The sequence below is a fragment of the Calonectris borealis genome, unplaced genomic scaffold (genome assembly GCF_964195595.1).
Source record: "Calonectris borealis unplaced genomic scaffold, bCalBor7.hap1.2 HAP1_SCAFFOLD_66, whole genome shotgun sequence".
NCBI classification, from domain to species: domain Eukaryota; kingdom Metazoa; phylum Chordata; class Aves; order Procellariiformes; family Procellariidae; genus Calonectris; species Calonectris borealis.
This window is the reverse complement of record NW_027441471.1, coordinates 137,911-153,796: the sequence shown is the minus strand read 5'-3', so window position 1 is coordinate 153,796 and position 15,886 is coordinate 137,911. Positions and strand designations below refer to the sequence as shown.

At 53.2% G+C, this 15,886-nt stretch overlaps 1 protein-coding gene across 1 annotated transcript; it reads left to right on the top strand.

The window, feature by feature from the left end:
* On the top strand, positions 1 to 13,462 carry LOC142076572 (olfactory receptor 14C36-like). Its single transcript, XM_075138865.1, has 2 exons — positions 1 to 118; positions 12,576 to 13,462. Exons 1-2 carry the CDS (start codon positions 1 to 3, stop codon positions 13,460 to 13,462), a joined length of 1,005 nt encoding a protein of 334 aa, XP_074994966.1.
* Positions 13,463 to 15,886: the final 2,424 nt, after the last annotated feature.

The window sequence follows — 15,886 nt, the reverse complement described above, 5'->3', positions numbered from 1 at the left end:
ATGGTCACTGCAGCCATGGCTGCCCTCACCATTGACATCCTCATCCCGTTCTGCCTTGTTTGTGAGGAAGAGTCCAGCCCTCGTCAGTCATCAACTGCCTGTGTCAAAAACAGGAGGGGTGAGGCAGGTGGAAGGGACCCGTCTGGGTGCTGGCTGTGAGGACACCTCTGTTGCAGCCAGCTGAGCGGCTGCGCAGGCAGGAGGGCAGGCCACACTCAGGGACACCCTGCTCAGCCCTGTCTCCTCTCGAGCAGACCTGACACCAAGCAGCATGTGGTTCCTTGCCCAGGGCTCCTTTGAATGCCATGGGCTGCCCCTGTGGCCTGGAGACACCAGGGGATCATCTGCAGGCTTGCTTTGGCAGCTCAACCTTCCCAGAAGTTGCATGTGATGTATTATTACCAGCCAGGTTTTTCATAGCGTGCTGCAGAAGATTTCATGGTGTGTGGACCGAGACACAGCCTGAAGAAGAGTGGGTGTGTACAACAGTGCAGAGCTTTCTAGGACAGCACTGGCATACTTGTGGAGGTAGTTGAATGTGGAGGAATCAATGTCTGAGAGTACAAGCAGTATCATAGCGTTGGTAAACAAGAAGCCATGGGAAGATGGGAAGTGAAAGAAGCCGTGGGAAAAAAGGGAGGTACGACGTGATAGCTCGCGGTTCTGAGGGCGTGACAAAAGATAAAGAAATTAGCGGAAGAGTGTCGAGATGACCTTTGCTTAGGGGATGTACTAGGGAATTCTTTGAAGTGCATACGTGGCATAATGTGAGGTATAAAAAGGCGCTTGTGCTGTATAATAAGGTTTTTTCGTCTTCGTGCCCTCTCAGATGGAGTCCGTGTCCTTATTCGACACAAATGGCGCCCGAACAGGGACAGGGACATTCTGTCTGAAGGGCCATAAAGTCGGCAATTGCTGATCCGGTGGCGAGCCCCCGCTGAACTGCAAAGCCGTTGAAAGGAAATGGGATAAAAGCTGTTGAAAGGAAACAGGATAGTGACGTCGAATTGTCTCTGCAGAACAGAGGTGAGCAGCGGGGGGCGGTAGTCATGGGTTTAAACAGGACAAAGGAGGAAAAAACTGTTTGCAGGACCTTGGAATTGATCCTGAAGAAATATCAAGTAACCATGGATAATGGGGACTTGAGACGACTCCTGAAGTGGGTGACAACCACCGTTAAGGGAGTCGATTCTACTAACATTTATGATCCAAAAATTTGGGATGAAGCAGGCACCCAGCTTTGGGATGCTGCCACTCGTTTGGACTTGGTGGCTGTGGGACTGCTAGCGCCTTGGAGGACTCTGAATGAGACCCTAAAAAAGCACGTCAGTGCTAAAGACAAGCTGAGAGGTGAAAACTCAGGAGGGAGTGCATCTGTGGCCAAAGAGCCTTCTGCGCCCCCGGCCACTGAGGCTGGAGCGGTTGCTGCCTGCGGGGAGCAGGGTAGCAGCAGTGATGATCCCAATCCGTTCGATCCAGGACCGGTCGACCCAGAGAAAGAGCTGGATTTATATCCCCCGCATCTGCATGATGTGTGGAAGGGGATTCAAAGGGAGGCAGAGAAAGAAGGGGACTCTGACCTCGCAGTTAAGCTCCGTGAGGTCCGGGCGTTCCCGGTGATTTATGAAGCTCATCAAAGGCCCCAGTGGGAGGCTCTGAGTTTCCAAGTAGTGAAGGAGTTGAGAAGGGGAGTGATTGAATTTGGCCTCAGTGCCCCCTACTCTGCGAACGTGCTAGGGTCAGTCATGAGGAGTTATACGTTATGTCCGCTCGATTGTAAAACGCTGGCGCAATTGTTGCTCTCCTCTGCTCAGTTTATGCTCTGGAATGGGGAGTGGCGGCGACTTTGTGAGGCAAAAGCACTGGAATATTTGGAGTGTCCCGCGACAGATCCAGTGAGATTATTGGGAGTTGAGGCATTGGTAGGAGAGGGTCGATATGCCACTGCCCATGTCCAGGCACAACTCCCAATGGAAGCCCTAAATGATTCAAAGAATCTTGCCTGCCTAGCATTTATGAAGGTCCCCAATGTAGGGAAGCCCCAATGCTCGTTTACTGATATTAGGCAGGGACCGTATATGAAATTTATCGAGACATTAAAAGATGCTTTGGACAAACAAGTAGAGAATGAGGAAGCGCGGAAAATATTATTACAAAAATTGGCAATTGAAAATGCTAACACGGATTGCCAGAAGGTGCTCCGTCCGTTAAAAAACCCTACGGTAGTTGAAATGATAGAGGAATGCAACCGTGTGGGGACCACAGAGCACCAGGCTGTGGCGATGGCTGCTGCTTTTGCAAACTTTAAGTTTAGCCAACAGCCGTGCTTCACCTGTGGCCGTCCCGGTCACTTTAAGAGACAGTGCCCGCAGGCAGGCAGGCGGAGGCGCGAACTGGCTGACTCACAACTGGGAACGTGTCCAAAATGTAGGAAGGGCTGGCACGTTGCGAATCAATGCCGGTCGCGGTGTGATAGAGAGGGTCAGCCTATCCAGGGAAACGGTTGCAGGAGCGCAGGGAGGGGCTGCGCGATGATACAAGCAGCCCCCCATGTGATGATGGAAACTGCCCCCAGCCCCCCGCCGGCATCCGTGCCTCCGAATTATCCGCCCAAACAAGGGAAAGTGCCGGCGTGGACTTGGCCCCTCCCACCCAGTGAACCTGACATCTACGGCTGTTCAAGAGGTGCCCACCGGAGTGTGGGGGCTGCTAGGTGGCAGTTACAGCACACTCGTACTGGGACGTTCATCCGCCACGTTACAGGGCTTGTTCGTTCTCCCTGGGGTTATCGATGCAGACTATATGGGAGAAGTTAAAATCATGTTGTGGACGCCTACTCCGCCCTGTTACGTGCCGGCAGGAGCACGAATAGCACAGCTCATCTACTTTCGAGCTGCCCCTCCTGAGGCGGAGCCTCAGGAACGGGGGAGTGGAGGTTTTGGTTCCACCGGCACACCACAACGGTGGTGGGTGCAGCCTGTCGCTGCGGGGCGACCGCAGCTGACTTGCTGCCTGTCAGGTGGTGGCCCTCAGCAGTCTGTGCGCGTCAGCGGCCTTATTGATACCAGAGCCGACGTGACGGTCATTGCACAGTCACACTGGCCAGCTCAATGGCTGACGAAACAGGTCCCGATTGCCCTTACAGGTATCGGAGGGCAGACAGCACCACTGCAGAGTGTTCAATTAATTCAAAATGAGGGACCGGAGGGTCGGCAGGCCAATGTCCGACCGTTCGTTCTTCCAGCCCCTCTCACGCTGTGGGACGTGACCGTTTGTCACAATGGGGAATCATGCTGGGGACAAATTTATCCTAGGGGCTACTGATCGGCAGCACACCCTGAAGTTGCAATGGTCGTGTGAAAAGCCTATATGGGTGGATCAGTGGCCCCTCCCCACGGACAAGCTGCATCATTTGCAGGACCTTGTTGCTGAGCAGCTGCGCACTGGGCACATTGTGCCATCCACGAGCCCATGGAACTCACCAGTTTTTGTCATCCAGAAGAAATCAAGAAAGTGGAGGCTCCTTCATGATCTAAGACATATAAATGAGGCTATAGAGGACATGGGAGCTCTACAGCCAGGTCTCCCTTCACCAACCATGATACCTATGAACTGGCACATCACTATAATAGACCTTAAGGACTGGTTTTTTACCATTCCGCTACACCCAGATGACGCGCCGCAGTTTGCTTTTACTGTACCCGCGACCAATGTAGCCCAGCCGAGTCAACGGTACCATTGGACGGTGCTCCCGCAAGGCATGAAAAATAGTCGCACCATATGTCAGTGGTTCGTGGCTCGGGCCCTTAGTCCAGCCCGCGCCCAATTGCCTGAAGTCGTAATTTATCATTATATGGATGATATCCTTGTAGCAACCCCCTCTGAGGCCATGATACGAGGGGCCATGGAGGTTGTCGTAACGAGCCTCCAGCGTAACGGCTTGATAGTTGCCCCAGAAAAGGTGCAGCAGACCGCTCCCTGGAAATATCTAGGGTGGCGCATTACTGAGCAAAGTGTGATACCGCAAGGGCTCAAGATCAGTAGTCAGGTCCACACCCTGACTGATTTGCAGAAATTATTGGGCACCATCAATTGGGTAAGGCCTCTGTTGGGAATCAACAACGAGCTGTTGAGACCTCTGTTTAATTTGCTAGAAGGTGATCCTGCATTGGGGTCTCGACGAACGTTAACCCCCGAGGCTCAGCAAGCGTTGCAGCGGATTGCTACAATGATATCGGCTCGGCAAGCACAACGCTGTGATCCAGAGCTTCCTTTTCAGTTAGCAATAGTGAACACTGACTTCCAACCGTATGGTTTGTTGTTTCAATGGAAGCCAACACCCAGCGGCGAACAGTCGTTGGTCATAGAATGGGTGTTTCTTCCCCATCAATTTGGGAAAACCATCACCACTAGAGCAGAAATGTTTGCATCCCTGGTCATGAGAGGGAGGCAATGGTTGATAGCGCTGTGCGGAAAAGAGCCGCATACCATTTCCATTCCGGTCGTGATGCCTATGTTAACTTGGTTGATGCAAATGTCTGTACCTTTTCAAATGGCTGTGGAAGGTTTTACAGGAGCGATTTCTATTCACCCTCCCAGTCATAAATGGCTGCAGTCCCCGTTACCACTGCAGCAATTGTCGAAATGTAGCTTGACCCCTTTGGATGCTCTAACGGTCTTCACGGATGGGTCCGGGCGCACGGGTAAGTCTGTCCTTGTCTGGAAGGACGATCACGATCAATGGCAACCTGATATCCGGAAACAAGATGGTTCACCACAAATCGTGGAGTTGGCGGCAGTGGTACGAGTGTTTGAAAAATGGCAATGCCCCGTCAACATCGTGACTGATTCTGCATATGTTGCAGGGGTAGTGTCCCGCATGGAGTTTGCTTATTTGAAAGATGTAAATAATGCCCAGCTTTTTGCTCTGTTTAAAACCCTCAGAGAACACATTCATCGAAGGATCCATCCTTTTTTGATATTACATATCAGATCTCATACTGCATTGCCGGGGCCCCTGGTTGAGGGAAACCGGTTGGCTGATTCGCTTGCAGGGGCTGTTGTTGTCCCGGGGAAATTTGAGCAAGCGAGGCGTTCACATAACTTTTATCATCAGAACGCTAAGGCCTTGGCTGGAATGTTTCATTTACCACTTACGCAAGCACGCCAAATTGTCACTGCATGCCCTGAGTGCCAGTGTGCGGGCCCTCCACAGCCGGGGGGAGTCAACCCTCGTGGCTTGCAGGCGCTCGAACTTTCGCAGACTGATGTCTTCCTGACTTTGGTCGACTCAAATATGTCCACGTCTCAGTGGATACATTTTCGGGAGCAATTGCAGCCACAGCCCACACTGGGGAAAAGTCCCGGGATGTCCGAAAACATTTTCTTCTTGCTTTTTCCATTCTCGGAGTACCGAGCAAAATAAAAACGGATAACGGCCCCGGGTACATTGCCCAAGCCACACGGACATTCCTGCAAACGTCGGGAATCACTCATATCACGGGAATTCCACACAGCCCCACAGGGCAAGCCATTGTTGAGCGTGCGCACCGTTCGCTCAAAGACATGTTAACAAAACAAAAAGGGGGAGTAGGGGATTTAACCCCACAAGAAAGATTGGCAAAAGCCGTTTATGTTCTTAATTTTCTCAATTGGTGGGCTGAGGAAGGTGGACCCCCGATTTACAGACATTTTGATTCTGTTGAAGGTCATGAGGCAATCATAAGGGACAAGGCGTGGGTAAAGGTGAGAAACCTGGAATCTCATGAGTGGGAAGGCCCGTTTCCATTGATAACCTGGGGTCGAGGGTATGCTTGTGTCTCCACAGATCGAGGACCAAATGGGTACCAGCGCGGTTCGTCAAGCCGTCTTTTTCGCAGGCGTAAGCGCGTTTTGGGCCCCACCGCAGCCCAAAGAGAATGTCTGGATCACCCTTGCAAATCAGACAGGCCAGGAGACCATTTGCCTTTCGCTCTGGTCACCTGGAGATCCGTTTCCCACCTGCTTAGTGGGACTCCCATGGGACAATTGGACCCCAGGTCTCACGGAGCCGCATGCAACACTTTGTAGTGGCGGCCGCAATGTGACTGACAATTGGGACGGATGTTTGGTGTACCGTCCGCCCCTGAGCGTAGAGCCACAAGAGATAGAATTATTGGGGTTTGGCAAAATGGGTAATGAGTTTGATTGAACTGGGAATTATACGTTTGATTGTATTTGTATGTATTCTTGTGTGTGTACCATGTTTATTGCAATGTGTGAAACGAATAATAGAAAAGTCAGTTAGCTTAGTGTTTGTTGTAAAAGAAAAATGGGGAGGTGTGGAGGAATCAATGTCTGAGAGTACAAGCAGTATCATAGCGTTGGTAAACAAGAAGCCATGGGAAGATGGAAAGTGAAAGAAGCTGTGGGAAAAAGGGAGATAAGAGGTGGCAGTTAACGGTTCTGAGGGCGTGACAAAGATAAGGAAATTAGCGGAAGAGTGTCGAGATGACCTTTGCTTGGGGGATGTACTAGGGAATTCTGTGAAGTGCATACGTGGCATAATGTGAGGTATAAAAAGGCGCTTGTGCTGTATAATAAAGGATTTTGTCTTCGTCTTCGTTCCCTCTCAGACGGAGTCCGTGCCCTTATTCGCCACACCTCATCGTGCATCAAACACCCCGAAAAGGATAATAAAGAATATCCCAGCGTGTGTAATCGGAATTCATGGGACTGCCCCCTCAACTGCACGTGGGCTGGATACACTCATGCGCCCAGCTGGTACGGGGAAAAGGATAAGGTATTCCCGGTAGGGAAATCTCCGCTCTGGAACTGCCAGACACAGATCGGGTGTAAAGACAGAGATGAAATGCCACCGTTATGGCTATACCCTCCTGCTCAGGAAGCTTTAACACAGGGCTGCCTATGTAGCAATACCAGTTCCTTTCAGCCCTCTGCCCTGCGTTGTAGTAAGAAAGATTACTGTCGTCCCCTTACTGCCATGCCAGGTTCAGGCCAAACATCCTTTGTCTCTGCACCTCCTAACTCAGTGGGGGCATGTTCTGACGGCCGCCTGTGTTCCCGATGATACCCAACCATCCCGGGACTAGCCTGCACATTCGCTGTGCTCTCTCTCTGTCCCATTTATCAGAGAGGATCCATGCCACATAAGCGGTGGGATCGCAGCCCAAGGGACTTGCAGGGGGAATGGTGGGAAGCCTCAACACAAGTAGGATGGTGGCTGGAATCAGTTTTTGGGATGGGAGTTGCTCTGGTACGGAATCGGCAGGCTATTCTGGAACTGGGTCTGGAGCTGTCAGCCTTGGCCAACGCCACGTCTGATAGTTCGGGGCTTTTAGATGATCAATGACAGCATATCAGTAGAATGACTATTCAAAACTGATCTGTATTAGATCTGATGCTGGTAAAGGAGAAAGGCGTATGTGGAGTCGTGAACCTCTGGGTAGATGAGTGCTGTGCCCACATGCCGAACGTGTCAGGACCCCTTCAAGACCAGATCAACAAAATGACAAAAGTAGCAGAGGACTCAGAGGCAATTGTTGTTGCACTGGGGACTAATTGTTTGGGGAAAGTTTTCGATGTGTTTGGGTTTTCTTTGTCAGGATGGCTAACCAGCCTTCTCCACACTCTGATAATGGAAGTAGTTGTGATTGTTGTGATTTGTATTGTTGTAAGTTGTGTTCAGCGCACAATAACGAAATCTATATTAACCATGGATTATACTCCCTTGAAATCTGTTTGTCTAATTGGTGTTCCTTTAGACTCTGTTGGTACAATTGATGTTCCAGTACGACCTTAAACTGAGAAATGAAGATTCACGGTGAGCACGGACCTCACCGAGACTGCGCTCCCTTTTAACTTTGGAGGCAAGAGGTGACTGTACCATCACTCCAAGGAAACCAGTCGAATGGTGACTGTGGTCAGGGGGTGGATTGTGTGGCGGGTGCACCCACCCTGATAAAAGACCGGAGGCACCAGGACCACTGCATCCTTACTTTTTGCGCCCTTAATTTTGCGCCTATAAGGTGGCAAGTGCTGGCCATTACGTACACACTTTAGGTCATGTATACACCTTGGGCGAGGAGTAAGAAAGTTAAGGCCCTCAGCCACTCAGAGTTGACCACAGGTCAGATTCAACTGGGGTATAAATGGAGCCCCACCAGAGGGCAAGTTGAGTGGGTCCTCCTCGGAGCAGCAGGTCTGCAGTCGGGGACTCTCCCCTTGGGTCGGGACGCTGCCCAAGAAACTCCTCGAGGTTGAGAGCCCTCATCTTATAGGCTGAATGATTTTGATGAGCCTCATTTCGAGTTAGTTATCTGCTAAACTATTTTTATTTAAATCAAGTTTATTTTTGAATCTATCACCTGCTTAATTTGATTTTGTGATCCTCCACAACCTGGGGACACTGCAAGGCACAAGGGCATGGAAGAGATGGTGGGAAAAGGGACTGCTGGGGGTCTCCGGTCCAGGCTCCCACCAAAGGCTGGGGAATCACCAACCGCAGGAGCAAAAGCAGGAGCAAAACAAGAAATGCACAGCCAATGGGGAAAGGTTTAAGAGGGTAGGCTGTTCGTTTTGGAGGGTATTAGGATAATAAAAGAGAAGCACTTGTAATTTCAAGGAATGAAGAGAGAAGCAAAGGATGCTGTTGGCCTTCTTTGGTGATGGCTCCTGATGAAATCCAAGGACCAGCAGAGCCTTTCCCGCAGAGCTGCTACCCAGCCACAGAGCCCCCGCTCATCTCCTCCTGGGCATTAAAAAAAGGTAAAAGAGGGCAGGTGGAAGGACAGACCCCTGCAGGACCCTACTAGCTCGAGCCTCCAGGCATGTTGAAACCTTCACTGACTTCCAGGTTAAAAGACAACCACTGGTCTCCCTGTGTCCTGCAGTCCTCTCCTTTCATCACAGAAAGCGAAGAGGATGGCGAGAGACAAGCTAAATCCAGTAAATCCAGTCACCTTCTCTTTCAGACCCCCAGAAATGGGATCTGAGGGAACACGATCTGGGGCACAGCCTTCCGCTCCTCTGCACATCCTTGGGGCAGTTTTGAAAGGTGCGTGCAAGGTTTGGGTGCTGCGAGTCATCAGGGAATCCCCACAGACACCACCACCTTTGAAAGATGCTGGAGAGTGGCTTCACTGTGACCTTGGGCTGCTCTCTCAGCTCCCTGGGATGCCGCCCCTCCTGTCCCATAGACTGGTAAGGATTGCGTTGGCTCAAGTGATCCCTGACTTGATCCCCATGCACCGCTGGGGATGTCCTTGCTTGATGTCCTCCAGAGTCCTGCCCTGAGTCCCGGAGGCCTGGCAGACCTTGCTGGGGAAGACTGAGGCAAAGAGGACACAGAGAATCTCAGATCTATCTGCTCCTGCTCTCACCACATTCAGGAGTGGCCACACAGTACCTTTGTTTCTTCTTTAACTGTTCCTGAAGTAGTGAACGCTCCTGATGGTGCCCTGCAATGGCCTTTCAAGTTCAGAGGGAGTTTCGATCTGGAGCCTTGCTGAGCTTGGAGGATGCTGTCCTTGAAGAGCAGCTGTCCTGAGCTCTGCAACCATGTCACAGCTCTGTCTCCTCAGGAGCAGCTCCAGCTCTTCCTGCCTGTGGCCCTGGCTGAGGCCATTGCTGCACGTTTGGGCTGAAGCCCTGCAGCTGTGGAAGCAGGCAAGCTCGTCCCTGCCCTAAGGAAACCTGGTCCCAAGCGCCCAAGACCCCCTGTGTGCAAAGGCTTTGCTTCAGAGCAGAGACATGGCGTGGACAACAGAGAGCTGAATGTCTTTCGAGCCCTAGGACTACAAAGCCACACTGAAATGCCTATTTCATTCACGTGAGGATATCCCCCAGCTTGGAGAAATTAGGTCTTTGCTTGTCACCTTCCTGGGAGTCCTGTCTAATGCTGGGACAAAGAAAGGGGATTCTCATGGCCAAGTCTTCTCCTGAGAGGAGAAGGAAGTGTCTCTGCGCCGCTGAGGGAGGGAAGATCAGGGATGACTTCAGGCTGTTTCCCAGCAGGTTCCCCTGGAGCCGCAGGGACCCCTCGAGGGAGCCCCGAGGGGCAGAGCAAGTGCTGCCGTGGGCTGGTCCTCTGCTGCTGAGCTGGGCCGGGCTCCTGGAAGGAGGGAGCTCCTGGCAAGTGGGCAGTGCTGCAGAGAGACAGCTCTGCCCAGGAGCAGCTCCTCTGCAAAGCGCAGCAGGGCTGAGGGCACTGCCTGCAGGCAGCAAGGGCAGGGAGCGAGGCAGAGAGAGCGTAAAGGCCGTCTGGAGTGGGAGGATGCTGAGAGCTCACTGCGCGGAGAGATCTTCACAGCCCTCTACATGGTAAGTGCCTGGGTGCAGGACAATGTAGCTGCTGTTCCTGGAGGGATATCCAAAAGCTGGTACATGCCACAGCAGCTATGATCTTTCAGCAGGACTCTCTCAGCTTCCCTGCTGTAGAGGAGGAGGACGTGCTGCAGAGCAGGGCTTCCCTGCTGCACCGTCAGAAGGAGAGGGCATGACGGCTGCCTTCTCCCGGGCACTGCTCCAGGGTGTGAAGGCGTGTGTGCAGGCAGGGGTGGCCAGGGCTGTCCTTCCGAGCAGGGTCCCTGCGCCCCAGGGGGCTGAGCACCAGGGCAGGGACTCTGCCGCCTGCCAGGGTCAGCACTCAGCCCGCCCGGGGAGCTCCCCACGATGCTGTGGGGAGAAGCTGTGGGTGGAAGGAGTGAGCCCCGGCAGGGCAGGGTCCTTCTGCTGTCCAGAGGGTGCAGCGTGGGTCAGGGATGCTCAGGCTTCTCCATCACCCAGAGAACAGATGCAGAGGGTCATGTTAAAGATGGGTGTCAAGGTAGGGGATTACCTGAAAGGGAAGAAGTGTGTGCTTTGAGTTTTCTCCCCTGGGTTGTCTGGGTGGGCAGTGGGAGATGGGAATTGATTGCTCTGCTCTGGAGTAGGCAATGAGACCCCAGTTCTCGTTAGGACTTGCCTGAGCTGCTCCTTAGCCCCTGCACACACCGAGATGTCCCTGGGCAGTACCCTGCTGCCAGGAGGTGTCTGCAGGGCAGAGCTGAGCACGCAGCAGGGCGGATGGGCTCTGTGAGCATGAAGAGGGAGGAGAGGTGAGGGCAGAGAAACAGGTCCTGGTCCAGAAGAGCTCCAGGCAGCAGAGCCATGGGCAGCGAGGAAGAGAGAACTGCTCCCAGAAAGACCATGGGAGGAGGGGTTCAGGCACCTCCCTGCCATCCCCTGCAGTGCAGATGCTTTCCCTGGAGCAACCCCCTGCTCTCCTCACTCACACAGCAGAGCCTCTGCCCTTCATGTCATGGAGGCTTGGCCACGAGTTGCCTTCCCAGCAGCCTGACCACCAAAGAGGAGAAAATCTCAAGCCTCTGACTGTGTCTCCCTCCCCTGCCTCCCTTGGCAGGGGAACTTTGGCACGTTCTCCTCTTCTCCCTGACGCCCTTGTTCTTACTGTGACACTCACTGCTGTGGGGTGGTGAGGATTCAAGTGCAGCTCAGACACCAACGCTGTGTCTACTGTCATGCCCGTATGTCCGTGGAGGAAAAGCATCCAACTCGCACCCTGTTAACCTTTGGGGCTCTGGGTACTGCAGGGTGTGCGGCTGGCACACATCTCACCCTCCTTCCAGGACACAGGAGATTTAGGAGAGTTGAGTCTTTCCTTGGGAGGTCCTGCTGGGCTGCAGGCTGCCCGCCAGTAGGGCAAAGCTCTCCCGGGGCATCTCTATGTCATGCAAGAGCCCCATGGAGAAGACACCTCGGTGCTAAGGCCATTGAAATGCTGCTGGGTGGCTGTATGTGGGCAGCTGTAAGGAGCCCTCTGTGTCCGTGGTTGGGAGGGGAGAGCTGAGATCCTCCTCAGGTACGATGGGGTGAGGGCTTTGGAGATGTGCACTCAGAACGTGGATTCCTCTGCTCCCAGCAGTGTCCCGTTTTCGTTTGGGGGGAACACGCGACTCCCATGATTCTCCAGCTGAAAGAGCTGCCAGCACAGGGCAGCTGAGCTCAGGGCTGATGGACAGAGCGGCTGTCCTCACTCTGCACTGAGGGACAGTCCCTTTGCCTCTCAGGACCCACACAATTTCACTTGCAGTGCAGCAGAAATGCCCAGGATCTCTGCATTAGAAACACTGCTCAGCTGTGGTGGGGCAACCAGACCAGAAGGCACAAACCAAAATCCCCACAGCTCTGCTCTGCAGGCAGGTGAATTGGCAGCGACAATGCTGAGAAGCTCTTTGATATCACGAGTGGATTTAATCTGAGATCACCCCATGTTCCTGTTTACCTATTGCTGTGAGGCAGGACTGACTCCTCCAGAGCCCACAGCAGAGCCTGCGGCTCCCTGGGGCACCCTCAGCCAGCACCAACCAGAGCTCGTGCAAGGGACCTGCCAAAGGTCTTCCTGAATGGAGAGAGACACATTGGGGTGGTCCTATGAGAAATGGCTTTTATTTTGCTCAGAGAAGTCTCTCCTAACTTGTCACTGTCTTTTCCCTCTTGGACAGTCCCCCATGCCCAGAGGCAGCAGATGTCCAACACCAGCTCCATCACCCAGTTTCTCCTCCTGGCCTTCGCAGACACACGGGAGCTGCAGCTCTTGCACTTCTGGCTCTTCCTGGGCATCTACCTGGCTGCCCTGCTGGGCAACGGCCTCATCATCACCGCCATAGCCTGCGACCACCGCCTCCACACCCCCATGTACTTCTTCCTCCTCAACCTCTCCATCCTCGACCTGGGCTGCATCTCCACCACTGTCCCCAAATCTATGGCCAATTCCCTGTGGGACACCAGGGCCATCTCCTACTCGGGATGTGCTGCCCAGCTCTTTCTCTTTGCCTTCTTGGCAATGGCAGAGTATTATATTCTCACCATCATGGCCTATGACCGCTATGTTGCCATCTGCCAACCCCTGCACTACGGGACCCTCCTGGGCAGCAGAGCTTGTGTCCACATGGCAGCAGCTGCCTGGGGTGGTGGGTTTCTCACTGGTCTGCTTCACACTGCCAATACATTTTCACTGCCCCTCTGCAAGGGCAATGCTGTGGACCAGTTCTTCTGTGAAATCCCCCCACTCCTCAAGCTCTCCTGCTCACGTGCCTACCTCAGGGAAGTTGGGTTTCTTGTGGTTACCCTTTCATTAGGATTTGGGTTTTTTATTTTCATTGTGCTGTCCTACGTGCATATCTTCAGGGCTGTGCTGAGGATCCCCTCTGAGCAGGGACGACACAAAGCCTTTTCCACCTGCCTCCCTCACCTGACGGTGGTCTCCCTGTTTGTCAGCACTGGCATATTTGCCAACCTGAAGCCCCCCTCCATATCTTCCCCATCCCTGGATCTGGTGTTGACAGTTCTGTACTCAGTGGTACCTCCAGCAGTCAACCCCCTCATCTACAGCATGAGGAACAAGGAACTCAAGAATGCCCTGAAGAACCTGTTTCTAGTAGTAGTATTTCGGCAGCAATAAGCCGCTTATAACTTTTCATAAATATTCTCCAGGTGATCTCAGGCAACTTGTGTCCTTCGGGCATTGTACTGGTTATAATCGTGTTTGCTCAGAAATGTTTGCTTTCATCCTCCTTCTCAAGAGGCTGAAGCCAGTCTGTCTGGTCCAAAGACCTTCTCTCAATGAGTCTATCACTGCGCTAATGCTGGCTTCCTTTGTGGCATGTCTGTAAATAAAGGGGATTGCCTGCGTGCAGCGTGTGCAGCTTGGGCTCTTCTTTCCACAGAGGAGTGCAGAATACGCTCAGGGAATTGCAGGCTAAAAGGCCCTGCTGTTGGGCTTGGGTGCTGCGTTGGCTTAGGGGGACAAGGGCATGGCTTGATGTGTGAGGGAATGAGGGCTGGAGTGAGCCTTCACTTTACTGGTGCCCAATGCCATGGAGATCCTGGACGGTCAAAAGGCTTATGCTTGAGGCTCTCTCACATATGGCAGGGATGCTCAAAGATGCCCGACCTTCAGACAGGGGATCTAAACCCACCAGGAGAGCACAGGGCATCTCTGGGTCACTGGGTGCCTCGGGGTGGGAAGTGAATGGAGGTTTCCAAAACTTCCCCAAAAGTGGAGTCACCCAAAGGAAAAGGGCTAACCTGAAGGATGCACAGCCCAATGGGGCTCTGCAGTGCCACAGAGGCAGCGGAGACAAAGCAGGCACGAGGAAGGCAGCCTGAAGAGTACTTCACATCATCTTCAGTGAGGAGCCATGGGCTGGGTCCAGTGACACACCTGAACACATCCTGAAAGAGTGGAAAGGCCATGTGATTTCTCGGAGTATCACAGCCCCAGAGCCATGGGAGAAACCTGTCAGGGGCAGTGATGCCAGTCTGGCCACATCTGCTTCACTCCCGCACCGGCATGGCCAGGATGGAGTCAGCCCATGGTGCCAGGGCAGCTCTGCAGAGCAGCAGCACCAGCTCCGGGCCCTGTGGGCACCTCAGGGGAGGGAGCCAGCAACAACTGGCCAGGCCAGCACGGACACACTCCCTTGGGGAAAGGCTCTCTGTGGAGCAGGGGTTTCCCTGGAGAAGAGTGGAGCACCACGCGTGGGTCAGAAAGAAGGCAAGAAGCAGGAGAAAGAGGTTTTTCTGTTCACCAGCTTGGGGCAGCTCCTGTGCCACTGGACCTGGGGGTGGGGGTGGCACAGGCTGTGTGGGGGCTCTTCTGGAAAGGACACAACAGCACCCCAAGAGTGACGGAACCAATTCCTTGGGCCATTGCTGGCCTGGAGCCCTGGGAGTGATGGGGAGGATGAGAGCCCCTCCCCACCCCCAGGAGCTTCTGTGTCCTTCCGAGAGGCTGGGGCTGTGGTGGGAGTGCCCAGAGCTCTGCAGCACCCTGCAGCAGGCACTGCTGTGGGGCAAGCCCAGGCTGAGACTCACATGGAGCCTGCTGCCAACCAGCACCCCCAGATCCCTTTCTGCAGGGCTGCTCTCCAGCCACTCCCACTCTGTACTTGTGTCCGGAGCGTTACTCCGTCCCGGGTGCAGATCCCGGCATTTGGACTCGTTGAATGTCATGCCCTTCAGGATGACTGCTCAATGCTCCAACCTAGCCGGATCCCTCGGCAAGGCCTCTCGTCCCCCGAGAGAGTCAACAGCACCTCCCAGTTTGGGATCATCAGCAAACTTGCTAACAACGGATTCCACTCCTGCCTCCAGATCATTGAGAAATACATTGAACATTTATAAATGTATAGAACCGGCCCCAGGATGGAGCCCTGAGGAACACCACTGGTGACCAGCTGCCAGCCAGATGCAGCCCCGTTCACTGCGACACTTTGAGCCCTGCCGTCCAGCCAGTTCTTCACCTGTGAGTGCTCCGGGAACCCCCTCATGTCACGGCTGGACACCTTGCCGAGAAGGATGCTGTGAGGGACGGTATCAAAAGCCTTTCCGACATCCAGAAAAACGACATCCACCGCCTTCCCTTCATCCACGAGGCAGATGACCTTATCATAGAAGGATATCGGATTGGTTGAACAGGACCTTCCCTTTGTGAACCCATGCTGACTGTGCCTGATGATTGCATTGTCCTTTAAATGCCTTTCCATGGCACCCACAATCCTAGAATCCTAGAATATCTCAAGTTGGAACGCACCCATAAGGGTCATCCAACTCCCTGCTCCTCACAGCACTACCGAAAACTAAACCATATGACTTTCAGAAATCTAAACAAATTGGCAAATATCAAATTTTCTACAAAAACACCCCCAGTGCTATGAAGATTCCCTCCATGGCACTGAACTATATCTGTCACTCTTTTCTAGTGGCACTAAGAAAACAGAAACAACCTCTAAAATCTTGCTGCAGGAGAGGTCAGAATCGGATGTTGCTTATGGAGAATTTTGTACCAGCCATATCTAAAACTCTGTATTGCTTTATCTGGAAT